This window comes from Neolamprologus brichardi, chromosome 5 (assembly GCF_056152115.1).
Source record: "Neolamprologus brichardi isolate AB-2024 chromosome 5, ASM5615211v1, whole genome shotgun sequence".
NCBI lineage: Eukaryota > Metazoa > Chordata > Actinopteri > Cichliformes > Cichlidae > Neolamprologus > Neolamprologus brichardi.
In genome coordinates this window covers 32,442,501-32,459,010 of record NC_142108.1, presented here as the reverse complement: position 1 = coordinate 32,459,010, position 16,510 = coordinate 32,442,501, and the positions used below count along the sequence as shown (strand labels likewise).

Below are 16,510 nucleotides of genomic sequence, written 5' to 3'. Positions count from 1 at the left end.
CAGGTTCAGTTGATGCTACTTTCAGCTGCTCCTTTGTTACAAAGGGTTTCCAAAGTAGGTTACCATTTTTTTTATCCCCATCCTGACGCAACCCCCATGGGATGCGTTTCCTCCCAGGATGAAACCATTCATGTTTTTAAGCAATTCTTCTTCATCATCATATTAATGATTGTACCTTTTTATTTTGTTCTTTTCTTTCTCAGTTACAGTTTGTATTGTAGTTGATTTGGAAAATTTAAAAAAGCTTCTGATGATGCTATTAAAAAAGTTTTGCATTTGCATCTCGTGTGGTCTTCTCAGTTTATTACAAGCTGTATGTGTTTAAAGACTAAAAAACAATATTTAGTGCTTGCACCGATGCATCTGAATACATCAAGACTTAACATACAATACAACATATTTACAGAGGATGGTGCTGTCAGACTGAAATCAATAAACAACAATTTTAGTTTAATTGTTGTTTAAGATTTATAAATACAGTAGGACACCATGACCCTGCTTGTCCTGAAAAACACATTTTCTGTAATAATAACTCTCTCCACGTCTGTGGTCGTCCCTGGTTTTTAGTTCTTTGGAGCTTTGCATTCTTGTTTATTATTAGATGTTTTCTCTTTGTTTACTTTGGCCTTACTTTCTCATTTATTTATTTAACCTCTTAAGCCCCAAGCCTAACTGATCTCCTGCCTTTTGCCCCCGTATCAGGGGGCGTTGGGGCTTAAGAGGTTAAATTCATGCTTCATGTTTTCCAATGTCATTAATGGTTATTTGTTAAAACTTCTTCAAATTCTGCGTTTGGCTTCTTACCGTGTCTCACTGTCTGAACGTGCCCACCTGTGTCTCCTTCCCCCAGCTGCTGTAAAACCTGTGACGCTTTATCAGACTGTATCAGCCTTATCAAATATCCTGTACTTGGTTCCTTAAATTTATAAACAATGAACGTATAGTATAGTTATGATGGAATGGTGCAAGGACCCATAAAGAAGTCTGCTGGTTTTAGCGTAGCACCTGCCAGAGCAGAGGAGTTGGACAGAACCTGGTGTGATGGCTCTGCGATGATTTTGCCTGCCTGTTTCCTGACTTTGGATTTGAATCCGGTCGTTAAGTGATGACATGACGAATCCTACTTCCCGGCCTAAAGTAGTCTGCGTTTAATATGGCTTTTGTGTTGTTAACATGTTTAATGTTTTGTGTTTTCTTCTATTTAATCTCAAAAAGCTCCTAAAACAGTCAGTGATCACTGTTGACCTCCCTCGGCTTTTATTACCGCTAATCATTTATTTAAGCTCAGTTTTTAAAACCTTAGGATGTAACTACAGCCCAGCCCATGCAGCAGTATATGAATGACTAACCTCGTATTGTGGATGGATTATCTCAGTTGTTCTCCTGGCTGAAGTTTGGTCCTTTTACAGCATCCTGCCATGCGATTACATTTGTTCCTGACCACCGAGAACACTCACGCTAACTTTTATCGAGTGGAAAAAAAGTTAGCTTGTTTATGTTATGCTAACATAGCTGTGTTGCTAGCGGTCACGTAGCACATCATTATATACCAGCTAGCCAAACTTCAGTAACCGTACAAACGTCACTGTAGTTTAGTTTTCTGTCTTCATTGATGTTGGAAGTGATAACAGAGCTGTACGTTTGAATTTGTTTCCAAAACCCCGCAGTCAGGACATGCTATATTGTAATTAGATAGAAGCTAGCGAGCTAACTTCCTGCTAACTTCTAACTCCGTTAAATGTCATAAATTCCGTTTTCATGGATGCCTGGATGTTAAACTCAATTGTTACACCTGGTAGAGCAGAACGCTGATCATTTTATTAAAGATGAAAGACTTTAGACAGTTTTTCAACTCTCAGTAATGCCATAGTGATCGTTTGATATATGGACCTGCAGCAGAGTTTAGGCCCAGACACGGCTAGTGATGTCAGACTGAACGACTGGATAGAGGGCAAGTCTGCATCAATAATTTCTTTCTATAGAGCTCACTGTCCTGTTTTATGGCTGATCCAAACCATGCAGTGATGGCCGAGCAGACTGGATTATTGCAGTATATTTTACTAGGACACTGTGGATCCCAGAAACCTGAAGGTTTCCACAGCAGACAGTGCTGTTAAGTAACTTCATGGGGGACAATGGCTCCTCCTGTCATTTCTCTTCGAATTCTGAGGATAATCATCTCTAACTGCACCACAGGGCCAGCTGTTCAACCCACGACTGTATGCAAACTCATTGCTGTTCCTAATGAGTCATGTCATGGGTGCAAACTGAACTGCAGTCGTTTGTGTAGAGGGAGAAGAGCAGATGAGAGGCCACACCCTTGAAAGGGGAAGTGCTGATTAACACCAGCCACACCTGCTGCTTCCTGTCTGTTAGAATAATGTGCGTTGTCTTCATGTCTTCACATTTTTAACTTTTTTGTGATCTCGCTCTAGCTGTGTGTCTTTGCCTGCCACACACAGCGTATCATGACATAAAACTACAGCACTCATGCAGTTTGTCTTTCATGCAGTCTGGTCAACAGTAGCAGGTGAGGAGTAATCAGGAGTTCGTGGAGAGTGTTAGGTTGAGGCAGAAACGCGGCGAGGAAGAGGAAGATGGGGGCAGGGTTACTTTTAGTTTGCCCAAAATATAAACTGAGGAAACACAGCTGTGCACACAACCGCATCACCCCAGACATGAAAAGAAGAACTCAAAGTTTCAATTTCTTAAAGATGACTTCAGCATTTAGGACCAACAACACGAAAAGCAGTTTCCTGCTCATTATGTTCCTGCTGACAGGTAAAACTATAACTATGGCTTTATTACTGATATTAGAGACAGAGAGATCTGTTACTGCATCTTAACCAAATAGCTTGAATCAGTACATCCTGTGGGCTGGTATGGCTACAGCTCTTTTTGAATATCTTGAACATGAGCTTAACAGACTCACTGCTCCACTTTTTTAACCACGGCACATTTTTCACTTAACAAACATAAGCTATAACCAGATAATATGTTATTATTTTCTGCACTTGGTTGTACTGCAGGAGTGAAAGTATGAAGCTCCTGGAGGTCTGAGTTATGACAAAAACTGAGTGGTCCAGCTAATGAAACATATACAGTAAAAGTAACAGCCTCATCACAATGAAATAAGTCCAAATGCAGTTAGGAAACTTCATATTTATTTTTTTTAATTGATATATGATAATCTAACATAATATGTGATTACTTAATCTTAATGATTGTCAGGGTTCCTGGGTCGGTGACCCAGTGCTTTCCGTTTTGTTCACGTTCAGTTTATTTCGTCACTTCCTGTTTGTTCCTGTCACCTCGTCTCGTGCCATTAGCCAGATTATGTTCAGCTGTGTACTCACCGGTCTCTCATTATCATCCTCATCAGTCTGTGTATTTAGGTCTTCTGTTTCCATTCGTTCTTTGTCGTGTCATTGATGATGTTCGTGTGATGTTGTCCTCCCCGTGTTCTCTCAGTCAGTCAGCCATTCAGTGTTCCAGCCAGTCAGTGTCCGTTCACCCTCTGTTCCTCCACTCCTTATAATAAACATCCACCAGTCTTCACCTACCTGTGAGTCCTGCGTTTGGGTTCCTTCTTCCTCGCCTCCACACAACGCCTGACAGAATGACACGACCCGTGCCACGAAGACACGATTGGGACCCAGCGGACTCGGACCTCAACGAGCGGCAGGTGGCGGCGCTTTACCGTTGGGCAGAGTTGGTCAGGGGAAAACAGCGGCTCTTCGCGGAGAGAGAGCACGTCTTCGAGGGGACTCGCCTGGCTCTGGGCGGGCCTCGGAGACGCCGCGTTCCCCCACCTGCTGCCTCACCTGCCCCGGAGCATTTGCCGCGGAGAGCGGACGTTTCATGCCGCGTTTCGGCCGCTCCCTCTCTCGCCGCTCCGCTCCTCGTTCACACACCCGCCGCCTCATTCGCCGGACCTCCACCTTCGCCACGACACCGCGGCTACGCCTCCCACCTCGGCTCAATGGAGGCTACCGCGCCAGAGGCTCAGCTGTTCACCCCGGCCGCTTCCTCTTCCCGGAGAAAGCGGCGCACACGCCGCCATAACACGGACTATTGTCAACAACTCCCGGTGGTGAGTTCCGGTAATTGTTTTCCACCCTCCTCATTTGACACTTCACCCAGATTAACTAAGGGACTCTACTCCGATTCATGGGGAGATTCCCTCCTGGATGATGTAGACTGGGAAGAGTTTTTCTGCTGTGCTCCCGCAAAGACTGTAAATCGTGGTGGCAGAAGAAACAGACCGAACGCTGATAAACCTGCCAGTAGCACACACCCGGTCACCATTTCCACACCCGTCACTCAGCCATTCCCCACCAGCACGGCAGCCCAGATCTGGCCTTCCTCTTCAGCCATTTCATCACCTCAGATGACTAGGGCCCGACCTACACCCACACCAGTACCAGCTCCCACACCGGTGCCAGCTCCCAGGAGGAAGGCAGCTGCGACGCAGTCTACCTCCACATCCACTCTTGTTTCCCGGGTGGGGGTGACTGGTGTCCAGCCACCTCCCGTGCCTGTCCCAGCGCCCAGGCTGAGGGCAGCCTCAACCCAGCCTGACCTCCCTGGAGGCTTGGAAGAGCTAACCGGCCCAACTACTACTTCGCCTCTTCATCCACCTCCTGATCCTACCTTTCACGCCCTCGCACTGTCCCTGGTTAGGCTAGCTGAAGTGTCCCCTGCTCAGGCACCAGCCTTATTAGCCCAGGCCGCAATCTTATCCCCCTCGGTAACTCTGTCATTAGCTCAACCATCAGCGTCGCCAACCTCTGTTCATCCCTTAGCTTTCCCACTCCAGTCAGTTCCCTCACCTGCTGTTCAGCCTTCACTCCAGTCAGTTCCCTCACCTGCTGTTCAGCTTCCACTCCAGTCAGTTCCCTCACCTGCTCTTCAGCCTTCCCTCCAGTCCCCTGTAGTCCAGTCTCCTCCCGTCCTCCAGTCCCCTGTAGTCCAGTCTCCTCCCGTCCTCCAGTCCCCTGTAGTCCAGTCTCCTCCCGTCCTCCAGTCCCCTGTAGTCCAGTCTCCTCCCGTCCTCCAGTCCCCTGTAGTCCAGTCTCCTCCCGTCCTCCAGTCCCCTGTAGTCCAGTCTCCTCCCGTCCTCCAGTCCTCTGTAGTCCAGTCTCCTCCCGTCCTCCAGTCCTCTGTAGTCCAGTCGCCTCCCGTCCTCCAGTCCTCTGTAGTCCAGTCGCCTCCCGTCCAGTCAGTCCAGTCGCCTCCCGTCCAGTCAGTTCAGTTCCCGGACCTGCAGCCACAGCACCCAGAGCCAGCTGTGAGCCCTCCTGCTCGCCAGCCAGGGGCCTCCGCGCCCGCTGGCCCGGCCGCTCTCCCGCCAGGGGCCTCCGCGCCCGCTGGCCCGGCCGCTCTCCCGCCAGGGGCCTCCGCGCCCGCTGGCCCGGCCGCTCTCCCGCCAGGGGCCTCCGCGCCCGCTGGCCCGGCCTGTCTCCAGCCAGGGGCCTCCGCGCCCGCTGGCCCTGCCTGTCTCCAGCCAGGGGCCTCCGCGCCCGCTGGCCCTGCCTGTCTCCAGCCAGGGGCCTCCGCGCCCGCTGGCCCTGCCTGTCTCCAGCCAGGGGCCTCCGCGCCCGCTGGCCCTGCCTGTCTCCAGCCAGGGGCCTCCGCGCCCGCTGGCCCTGCCTGTCTCCAGCCAGGGGCCTCCGCGCCCGCTGGCCCTAAAGCTGTGGCTCCGTCACCCCCGGCTCCCGTGCCGTCACCTGGTCCAGCCTCAGACTCAGCTTCAGCGTCTGCTTCGCCTGGGCCGGACTCAGCTTCAGCTTCAGCGTCTGCTTCGCCTGGGCCGGACTCAGCCTCAGACTCAGCTTCAGCGTCTGCTTCGCCTGGGCCGGACTCAGCCTCAGACTCAGCTTCAGCGTCTGCTTCGCCTGGGCCGGACTCAGCCTCAGACTCAGCTTCAGCGTCTGCTTCGCCTGGTCCAGCCTCAGACCCAGCTTCAGCGTCTGCTTCGCCTGGTCCGGACTCAGCTTCAGCTTCAGCTTCTGCTTCGCCTGGTCCGGACTCAGCCTCTGCTTCAGCTTCTGCTTCGCCTGGTCCGGTCTCAGCTTCAGCTTCAGCTTCGCCGGGTCCGGCCTCAGCCTCGTCGCCAGCTTCAGCTTCGCCGGGTCCGGCCTCAGCCGCGTCGCCAGCCTCCGCTTCGCCTGGTCCGGCGGCTGCCGCGTCGCCAGCCTCCGCTTCGCCTGGTCCTGCGGCTGCCGTTGCACCGTTGCCCCAGCCACGTTCTGGACGTCATCGCCGGCGCGGCCGCCCGCCGGACCAGCTCAGGGGCCGCCGCCGCCTTCCTCGCGGCCGCCCACCGGACCAGCTCAGGGGCCGCCGCCGCCTTCCTCGCGGCCGCCCACCGGACCAGCTCAGTGGCCGCCTTCCTCGCGGCCGCCCACCGGACCAGCTCAGCGGCCGCCGCCGCCTTCCTCGCGGCCGCCCACCGGACCAGCTCAGCGGCCGCCGCCGCCGGCCACGCGGCCGCCCGCCTGAACTGTCTCGTCTCGGCCGCCCACCGGACCAGCTCAGCGGCCGCCGCCGCCGGCCACGCGGCCGCCCGCCTGATCTGTCTCGTCTCGGCCGCCGGCCACGCGGCCGCCCGCCTGATCTGTCTCGTCTCGGCCGCCGGCCACGCGGCCGCCCGCCTGATCTGTCTCGTCTCGGCCGCCGGCCACACGGCCGGCCACGCGGCCGCCCGCCTGAACTGTCTCGTCTCGGCCGCCGGCCACGCGGACGCCGGCCTGAACTGTCTCGTCTCGGCCGCCGGCCACGCGGCCGCCCGCCTGAACTGTCTCGTCTCGGCCGCCGGCCACGCGGCCGCCCGCCTGAACTGTCTCGTCTCGGCCGCCGGCCACGCGGCCGCCCGCCTGAACTGTTTCGTCTCGGCCGCCGGCCACGCGGCCGCCCGCCTGAACTGTTTGTCTCTCTGTGGGCTCCGTCCCTCCGTCCTGGGCCCCCTCCGCCCGCCCTGTTCTGGTCTTTTTCCCTTTTGGCCGTCGGGTGCCGTCCTTTGAAGGGGGGGGTACTGTCAGGGTTCCTGGGTCGGTGACCCAGTGCTTTCCGTTTTGTTCACGTTCAGTTTATTTCGTCACTTCCTGTTTGTTCCTGTCACCTCGTCTCGTGCCATTAGCCAGATTATGTTCAGCTGTGTACTCACCGGTCTCTCATTATCATCCTCATCAGTCTGTGTATTTAGGTCTTCTGTTTCCATTCGTTCTTTGTCGTGTCATTGATGATGTTCGTGTGATGTTGTCCTCCCCGTGTTCTCTCAGTCAGTCAGCCATTCAGTGTTCCAGCCAGTCAGTGTCCGTTCACCCTCTGTTCCTCCACTCCTTATAATAAACATCCACCAGTCTTCACCTACCTGTGAGTCCTGCGTTTGGGTTCCTTCTTCCTCGCCTCCACACAACGCCTGACAATGATCTACTAATGCAGACATACTTTGATTTAAGGAGCTTGGAAAAAAAAGCATCCGGACTTCTTTAAGTTTCTTGAATTCTTCAAGAAACTTAGAACTGAAGCTTCTTAAGTTCTAAGAGCAATTAGTGGAAAGTCCCAGATTTTAAGCCCTGTAGGAGTACCCCAAAGAGGGTCCTGGACTTCCTATTCAGAACCCTGGATGACTGAGAACTTCACAGATAGACAGACTGTGATGTTTTCGAACGTATCTTTAGAGTTTTGCATGAATCTCTGGGGTTTTTTAAGTGACTGAATTGAAGTGAATGCTTGTCCTCAGGCTGTGAGATATCAAAATCGAATAAATGCTCATCGGTTGAATTCACCTGCAACAAACCAAAGGCTCAAGAAAATCAACAAAGAAAGCAAACTGTCCTGAGAGTGATCTTCAGGGAACTTAAAATTGAGGATTCTTGGAATAAAATGTGTAAAGAAACTGGTAAGAATTCCTTTTTTAAAAACAAAAACCACTCATGTGATATCTAAGTTTTTACTACTTTAATAGCACATATTTTTTTAAAACAGCATTTAACAAACTGATAGACATCAAATTTTAGATTAGCTTAGTTTTATTATTATGCCTTTTTGTCTTTTAGTCTAAAAGCCTAAGCCTGACAAGTCATCATTTCTCATCAGCTAAATTAAGAAATTTTCAAAAAGTTGCAGTTTTTTTAAAAAAAAGAGAGAGGCAAATTAAGAGGAGATTAATTTAGGTTAATGTATTTCATTTGGAATGCTTAATCTACCGTTTTTTCCTCCATTGTAGTGAAAATTAAATGCCTGCAGCAATTGAATCAAATTGCATACAGAACAACTAAAACCACGATCAAATGTGATCATGAAGGAGACAACAAACCATATTTTTTCTGCAAAGAGAATAACTCTGTCTGTGAGAACATGGTGGAATCTCCTCGACAGTCAAACAGCAGATTCACTTTCACAAAGACAAACAGAAACTTCAGCCTGTCCATCAGTAACGTGTCCTCACAGGATGAAGGTGTCTACTGGTGTGGAGTGAAATTAGAAGAAGAGGTCGCGCTCCAAAAAATACAACTGAATGTGAAACGTGAGTAACTCTCGTAATGTCTTCCAGTTGTTGCAGTTTCCGTTTTATTTAAAGGCGTGCCTAAATACAGTGTTTTCATGTACTTGCTTTCTTCTGTTTTCTACAGATATTCAGAATTTCACAAGATCACCAGCTGCTGGTCAGAACTTCACATACTGGTGTAAATGCAAACACGATGCCTCATCTTCAAAATCAATCTGTAAGGGAGACGATCCATCTATATGCCAAACTCTAGTAACGACCAATGAGCCTGATAAGAACAAGAAGTTTTCCATAAATGATGAAGACGGGAAAAATATTACTGTTACAATAAGAAATGTAACAGCAGATGACAGCGGGACATACTGGTGTCGAGCGAAAAACGACAACCAACGAATCTGCAACAAACTGATCCTGACTGTAGGTGAGTCACGCTGTTTTATTCTGTGGGTGTTATCTGACATGTTCACAATGTACAGGATATTACAGAGCAGTAATAATTCACATAAACTTTATCTATTAATATACGTTTGTCCTGTTAAATTTCAGCCAATAAAAAGTCGTCTAAAGTGAAGACTTCTGATATCTGATAATAAAAACTCAACAAACCCTTTAATTTTATGTAAAGAAGCAAACCAGGAAAACGTTACGTGAGAGGAAGTGGTTTGATACAGAAAGAGCTTTAAGACAGTAAAGTGGGCGTGTTCAGCTGATAACCTTTTGTGTCATTAAGGACTGAGATTGTGCAACTAAAATGATTTAACATTGACTTTAAACTTTAAACTACACAGACTCTTAAATCTGAGTGCTTTCACAACTTTCAGTCTGCTCTGATTGCAGACCTGTGAGACCTGCAGTGAGTCCTGTATATGCTGCGAAAGAATCAGTTTAACAGGCTCTGTGTGGTTTCATCAGCCACTTTTAGAAGTCAGTCCCATTACTGTAAAACAGACTAACAAGCATACAGAGTACCTACAGCAATGCTGCTGCATTTGTTTTCATTTCCTGCTCCTCCCTTTGAGTTGTGGTGTGTGATGGCTGAAAATTATCAACCAAAGCTAAAAATCAGCGGTTTCAGCTTCGAGATCAGGGCTTAAAGGAAAGATAGACATTTACACAAGTGTGAAGAATCATTAAGATCAATCATCAAGAATCATTATCAACGGTTCTAAGTGTCCCAATGAGCTATGAAAGTGTGATGTCAAGCTATGAACATTAGCAGGATCCTAAATTCAAATAAATGTAGCATTAATTGGTTTTTTCATGCAGTTAATTTCTGCTGCATTAATCGTGTGTTTTCGTCTCTGTGACCAGTGGCGGTCCTAGCCTGTTTGGCACCCTGGGCGAACACTCCCTCTGCCCCCCCCCCCCCACCCACCCACCCACCCACACAAAACATATTAAGGATTGTACATTAACATAAAACTGTTGTATACACACACACACACACATGAAGAGAAAGAGAGTATGCAAACAGCTACCAAACAGCCATCATGATTTGTCATACAATGAGAACAGGACAAATCAACAACTGACAATGACTAATTAATATTAAAATCTGTAACATATTGTATTGTTTGGAGTTTAGTCTGTTACTGTTGCTATTTTTACCATTTCTTCTTGGAGCAGCTGTAATCCACATAATTTCCTTAGAGATTAATAAAGTTTTCTGATTCTGATTCTGATTGTTTCAGGATGACCTGCCATTATCTAATCACACATCTGCTTACCTGCATCTTTTGCTCGTTTCTCCTCCTCTTCTTTTCTCTTTTTTCTAAACTGAGGACCTGATGGCTTTGAACTTTTCTTGTCCATCTTCCATTGGTTTTAATTTTGCACTCCAGTATGAACACAAATCCCCCAACCCGAGGATCACCACAACATGATCTAACAGACCTACACCTTAGTTCACAGATTCACTTTGTCTAAGGTGCATTTCTGGGATTTCACCCCCCCCAGGATTCAAATCATGAATCCATAATGGACTTGGATTTACAACATTATGAATGAAATGTGCTCTATTTGGAAGTATTAAACCCCGATTCTTTTGTCCCCATGACAGAACAGAGAAAACTGACTCATAGTGTGTTAAAATATTGATATTTCTTTTATTCATTCATCTTCCGGAAGAGAGAGACCTCTGCACAGCTCAAACGCCAGTTGCAAGAGCTCTCTAACATTAGAATCATAAACTGTGGCTCATATAGGTGTTATTTTGGTACTTTACACATCACACAGTCTCAAACATTGCTTATATGGCAAGTTCCTCATTTCAGTGTCTTATCTATTAATATGGCTGTGCACTAAAACTTCCTGTTTTTCAGTCTGGCTGAGCACTTAGTTTGTGAGTTAAAAGTGGCCTTGCTCTACAAGCCTTTATTAAAGTACATAAAACAATATAATGAGCAGACACACATTAAAAATATTTCTCTTATCCCTAACAGAAGCAACTGGCCCCCCTCCCCTTTCGACGGGTTGTGTGTGAGACTTTAAATCATCAAACTGTAAATTTTAAATTGTTATTGATCCCTTTACCCCGAGTCCTAAAGTGTATATTTATTTTCTTACTCTTCTTATATTTATTGTTTGTTTACTTGCACTGTTGTAACTGGAGCCTCGTCGTCTCGTCTCTCTATGTACTGGACTGTAGCGGAGATGACAATACAAAGTTTGCAAAGTTTACTTTGACTTCAGCAGCGAGCAGGCGCACCGAGGGCTCTCGCGCTCACTTTTCGTGTATAGAATTTCGAAAAAACATCGGTGCAAATTATAAGTCTGTATTATAATGTCTGGTGTTTTCGTGTTTGTTGGTTTGTTTTTATTTTGTTTAACTTTGCGAGTTGGTTATTAGATGCTGCTCCAGCCGCTCAGAAAATCATCAGCCGCCCCGCCCTCTCCTCTCTGCGCCGCAAGCAGCAGGCGCACCTCGCAAACGAAGGGCGCCCTTGCACCCAGCAAATGGGCGATAGAAAACCGATCGGTGCTTATGACATTCCCAATATGCGCTGGCATGACGTCGGGGCAGCACGAGTACGAGCATTTTTTTTTTTTTGCCGATGCCCGTGATGCCGCCCCCCACCACGATGCCGCCCCGGGCAACCGCCCGTGTCGCCCGTATCTAAAACCGCTACTGTCTGTGACAATAAACCATAGGTAAAAGTTAGATCAGGTCAATTTTAAAAACTACTGACACAAATTTGGGATTAAAATGTATTATTAAGGTCGTTGTTTTAACAGAAGGATCAAAAAAGAAGAAAATAAACTTTTAAACTGACACATTTTGTCTTATTTATCAAATTAATTAAAATAAAAATCAATAAAAATTTCAAACATTTTCATAAATACAACTTCCTTGACCTTCATTTTTCTTTCAGGATCACCAACAACATCCACGTCTACCATTTCATCAACTACAGCGACGACTACAGCGACGACTACAGCTGCAGCTGCAGCTGCTGGGAGACGTGGTGAGAGAGTACTTTTACTTTTTCATTTAAGTAAAATTCACTTTAAATTCCTCAGCATAGAAATGTGAGCGTCACAAACGTTTTCTTTTTAACTGATGCTGAATATGTTTCTGTTTTATTTGCGAGGCGTCTCTGAGGCCATCTTTTCTGTGATCGTCTGTGTGGCTGTGCTGCTTTTTGTGATACTGATGATCCTAATCTATAAACGTAAGTTCCTGTTTGTTTGCACACCATTAATAGATATGCTCATTTGTACCCACAAACCACATTCATGTACTTCCTTATCTCACACCGATGATGTCTAAAAACACAGCAGCAAAAGTATCCAGACATTTCTTCATTAAAGCTGATAATCTTTGTAAATGTCCACTTAAATCCAAAACATAAACTGCTCGTATATGTTTTGCTGTCTTTGTTTTCTGTTTAACAGGATTTTCACGTTCAAAAAACACAGGAAATGGTGCAGCAGCATGCCGTACCAAAGAGGTTTGTGTGGAAATGTTGCTTTTTTTTGTCTTGCTGGTGTGCGGTGTAGTTTTACTGTGCAACACTTCTGCAGCAAACAAGATCAAAACCTCGTTTTCTTCCCAGTGTGTTCATCCGAAGTTCACCGTACACAGGATGTCTTTTCTTTATCTGGCTTCACTTTCCCAGTCAAGGTGTCAGCATGTTCCCATGAAGGAGGCGCTGTTGGCAGCATGTCACTGATCAGGAACAACCTCGTTCATTCATCTGCAATCACAGCTCATGGTCATTAGTTTTTAGTTTACTGTCTTACCTTAGACATAACCAACCCAGCATAGCCAGTGTTGGGAAGGTTACTTTTAAAATGTATTCCACTACAGATTACAGAATACATGCCCCGAAATGTACAGTGGGATGCAAAAGTTTGGCCAACCTTGTTAATAGTCATTATTTTCCTGTATAAATCGATGGTTGTTACGATAAAAAATGTCAGTTAAATATATCATATAGGAGACACAAAAGGTGATATTTGAGAAGTGAAATGAAGTTTATGGATATAAAGAAAGGCAAGGCAAGGCAAGGCAAGTTTATTTGTATAGCACAATTCAACAACAAGGTGATTCAAAGTGCTTTACAGAGACATTAGAAACAAAAACAAATAAAAAGCATGATTTAAAATTGATTAAAACAAGCAAACAAACTAACTAATTAACAAACAAACAAACAAACAAACAAACAAAACAGTATATAAAATCAAAACAGATAACATCAGAACAGTAGATAAAATCAGTAGTTAAAATGTAAGTTTTGAGTGCGGATTTGGTGCTTTATTCAAATGCAGCTGAGAACAGGTGAGTCTTCAACCTGGATTTAAATAAACTGAGTGTTTCAGCTGATCTGAGGCTTTCTGGGAGTTTGTTCCAGATATAAGGAGCATAAAAGCTGAATGCGGCTTCTCCGTGTCTGGTTCTGACTCTGGGAACTGATAAAAGACCGGATCCAGATGACCTGAGGGATCTGGAAGGTTCATACTGGGTCAGGAGGTCACTGATGTATTTTGGTCCTAAACCATTCAGAGCTTTATAGACCAGCATCAGAACTTTAAAGTCTATCCTCTGACGGACAGGCAGCCAGTGTAAAGACCTCAGAGCTGGACTGATGTGGTCCACTTTTTTGGTCTTAGTGAGGACTCGAGCAGCAGAGTTCTGAATGAGCTGTAGTTGTCTGACGGATTTTTTAGGTAGACCTGTAAAGATGCTGTTACAGTGATCAAGCCTACTAAAGATGAATGCATGGACTAGTTTTTCCAGGTCCTGTTGGGACATCAGATCTTTTATCCTTGATATATTCTTGAGGTGATAGTAAGCTGATTTTGTTATTGTCTTAATGTGTTTTTCTAAGTTTAGGTCTGCATCCATCACTACACCCAAATTTCTCACCTGGTTTGTGGTTTTTAGGTGTATAGACTGAAGTTCTCTGGTGACCTGTAATCGTTTTTCTTTGGCGCCAAAGACTATTACCTCAGTTTTGTTTTTGTTTAGCTGGAGAAAATTGTGGCACAACCAGTCATTAATTTCCTCAATGCATTTACCAAGAGCCTGTACAGGGCCTCGGTCTCCTGGTGACATTGTGATATATATTTGTGTGTCATCTGCATAGCTATGGTAGTTTATTTTGTTGTTCTTTATAATCTGTGCCAGTGGGAGCATGTAAATGTTAAACAGAAGAGGTCCCAAGATGGAACCTTGGGGAACTCCACATGTGATACTTGTCTGCTCAGATGTGAAGTTACCTATTGATACAAAGTATTTCCTGTTTTCTAAGTATGTTTTGAACCAGTTTAGTACAGTTCCTGAAAGACCTGTCCAGTTCTCCAGTCGTTTGAGTAATATGTTGTGGTCAACTGTATCAAATGCTGCACTGAGATCCAGTAAAACTAAGACTGACATTTTTCCACTGTCTGTGTTCAGACATGTCATTAAACACTTTGGTCAGAGCGGTTTCAGTGCTGTGGTTCTGTCTAAAACCTGACTGGAAGGCATCATAGCAGTTATTCTGTTTTAAGAAGTAATTGAGCTGTTGAGAAACTGCTTTTTCAATGATCTTACCTAAAAATGGGAGATTTGAGATCGGCCTGTAGTTGTTCATTTGTGTCTTGTCGAGATTGTCCTTTTTTAGTACAGGTTTAATTACAGCCGTTTTTAGTGATTCTGGAAACACACCTGATAATAAAGAAAAATTGACGATCTGTAACAGGTCTGACTCTAAAGTCTTTGAGACCTTTTTGAAAAAACTTGTTGGCAGGACATCTAAACAGCAAGAGGAGGAGTTCAGTTGACCTAAGATGTCCTCCAGGTCTTTGCTGTTAATCGGGTGAAACTGTTTCATGGTGTTTAAACTGTTTTTCGGTGGACACAGTACATATTCTGGATCTGCTGTTGATGTACCAATTGCTTGTCTAATCTTTTGGATTTTTTCTGTGAAGAATTTGGCAAAGTCATTGCAGGCCATGGTCGAATGAAGTTCAGCTGCCACTGACACAGGAGGGTTTGTTAGCCTGTCAACTGTAGAAAATAAGACCCGAGCATTATGACTGTTTTTGGTGATGATGTCAGAGAAGTAGGACCTCCTTGCACTCCTCAGTTGTAAATTATAATTGTGAAGTTTCTCTTTATAGATGTCATAATGAACCTGGAGGTTTGTTTTTCTCCATCTGCGCTCAGCTTTCCTACACTCTCTTTTTTCATTTTTCACTAGTGTGGAGTTTCTCCATGGAGACTTTTTCCTTCCAGAGATAACCTTCACCTTAATGGGAGCAATTGTATCCATTACATTTAACATTTTAGCATTGAAGCTATTGACGAGCTTATTGACTGAACCTCTGGACAGGTCAGGTGTTAATGGGAAGACCTGGTTAAATATCTCACTACTGTATTCAGTTATACACCGTTTTGTGATCACTGCTGTTGATATATTTGTGTGGGCTGAGATTTTACTTTCAAAGAAAACACAGTAATGATCAGACAGGCCCACATCAGACACAGTAACCTTTGAAATGCTCAGGCCCTTGGAGATCAGCAGGTCAAGAGTGTGTCCTCTATTATGTGTGGGCTCTGTTACATGCTGAGTCAGCCCAAAGTTGCCCAGAGTGTTACTCAGGTCTTTAGTCCCTTTATCCTGAGGGTTGTCCACATGGATGTTAAAATCCCCAACAATAATTACACAGTCGAAATCAACACAGATCACAGACAGCAGTTCACTGAGATCATTAAAAAAGTCTGTGCAGTATTTGGGAGGCCTGTAAACATTAAGAAACACAACTTTGGATGGGGCCTTCAGCTGTAAAGCCACATATTCAAAAGACTGAAAACTTCCAGGAGATAGCTGCTTACATTGAAATGATTCATTAAATAAGACAGCAACCCCTCCTCCTCTCCTGCTCACCCTGGCCTCACTGATAAAACTGTAGTTAGGAGGGGTCGTCTCGATGAGAACAGCTCCACTGTTACTTTGGTCCAACCAAGTTTCAGTTAAAAACATAAAATCAAGGCTGTGCTCAGTGATTAAATCATTAATTAAAAATGTTTTCCCAGCTAAAGATCTAACATTTAATAAAGCCAACTTAAGTGTTTTAGAGGTATTACTTGTCCCCTCATGTTTGGGAGCAGTCTGTGGCACACAAGGTATGTTTACTATATTTAAAGATCTTTTAGAGTGCAGCTCTCTGTGTTTTGACCAGGCCACATGTCTCCTTCTGTCACCTAAAAGTACAGAAATTTTAAAACCTTCTAGTAAACAGGGTCCCAGCTTCTCCTGGGAAAAGTCACCACTGCCATAATCCTCGCAGCCCGGAGCAAAGACTTCACCATAAACAGACGTGTAAATGTTATTTCCACACACAACAGTTGTGTAGTCAGAGTTCTCTCACATGACCAAAAATAATGATCATATTACTTCAGTAAAGAAATCAAATACACTGCTTTAAAAAAAAACAATAATTTCTCATTCTTCCCGTGAAGGACTGTACCTATGAGGAGATACAGGAGCGCCTCCAGCTGCCAGACTC

At 45.6% G+C, this 16,510-nt stretch overlaps 1 protein-coding gene across 1 annotated transcript in view; it reads left to right on the top strand.

The window, feature by feature from the left end:
- The first annotated feature begins 2,597 nt into the window (after positions 1 to 2,597).
- Positions 2,598 to 16,510, top strand: part of LOC148102845 (uncharacterized) — a 14,106-nt gene continuing 193 nt past the window's right edge. Inside the window, exons 1-8 of the mRNA XM_087841090.1 lie at positions 2,598 to 2,781; positions 7,748 to 7,942; positions 8,234 to 8,533; positions 8,640 to 8,936; positions 11,887 to 11,979; positions 12,106 to 12,186; positions 12,410 to 12,465; positions 16,464 to 16,510. The exon at positions 16,464 to 16,510 is cut by the window's right edge and continues 193 nt beyond it. Of these exons, the coding sequence (XP_087697216.1) occupies positions 2,598 to 2,781; positions 7,748 to 7,942; positions 8,234 to 8,533; positions 8,640 to 8,936; positions 11,887 to 11,979; positions 12,106 to 12,186; positions 12,410 to 12,465; positions 16,464 to 16,510 (1,253 nt within the window). The remainder of the gene's footprint in view (positions 2,782 to 7,747; positions 7,943 to 8,233; positions 8,534 to 8,639; positions 8,937 to 11,886; positions 11,980 to 12,105; positions 12,187 to 12,409; positions 12,466 to 16,463) is intronic.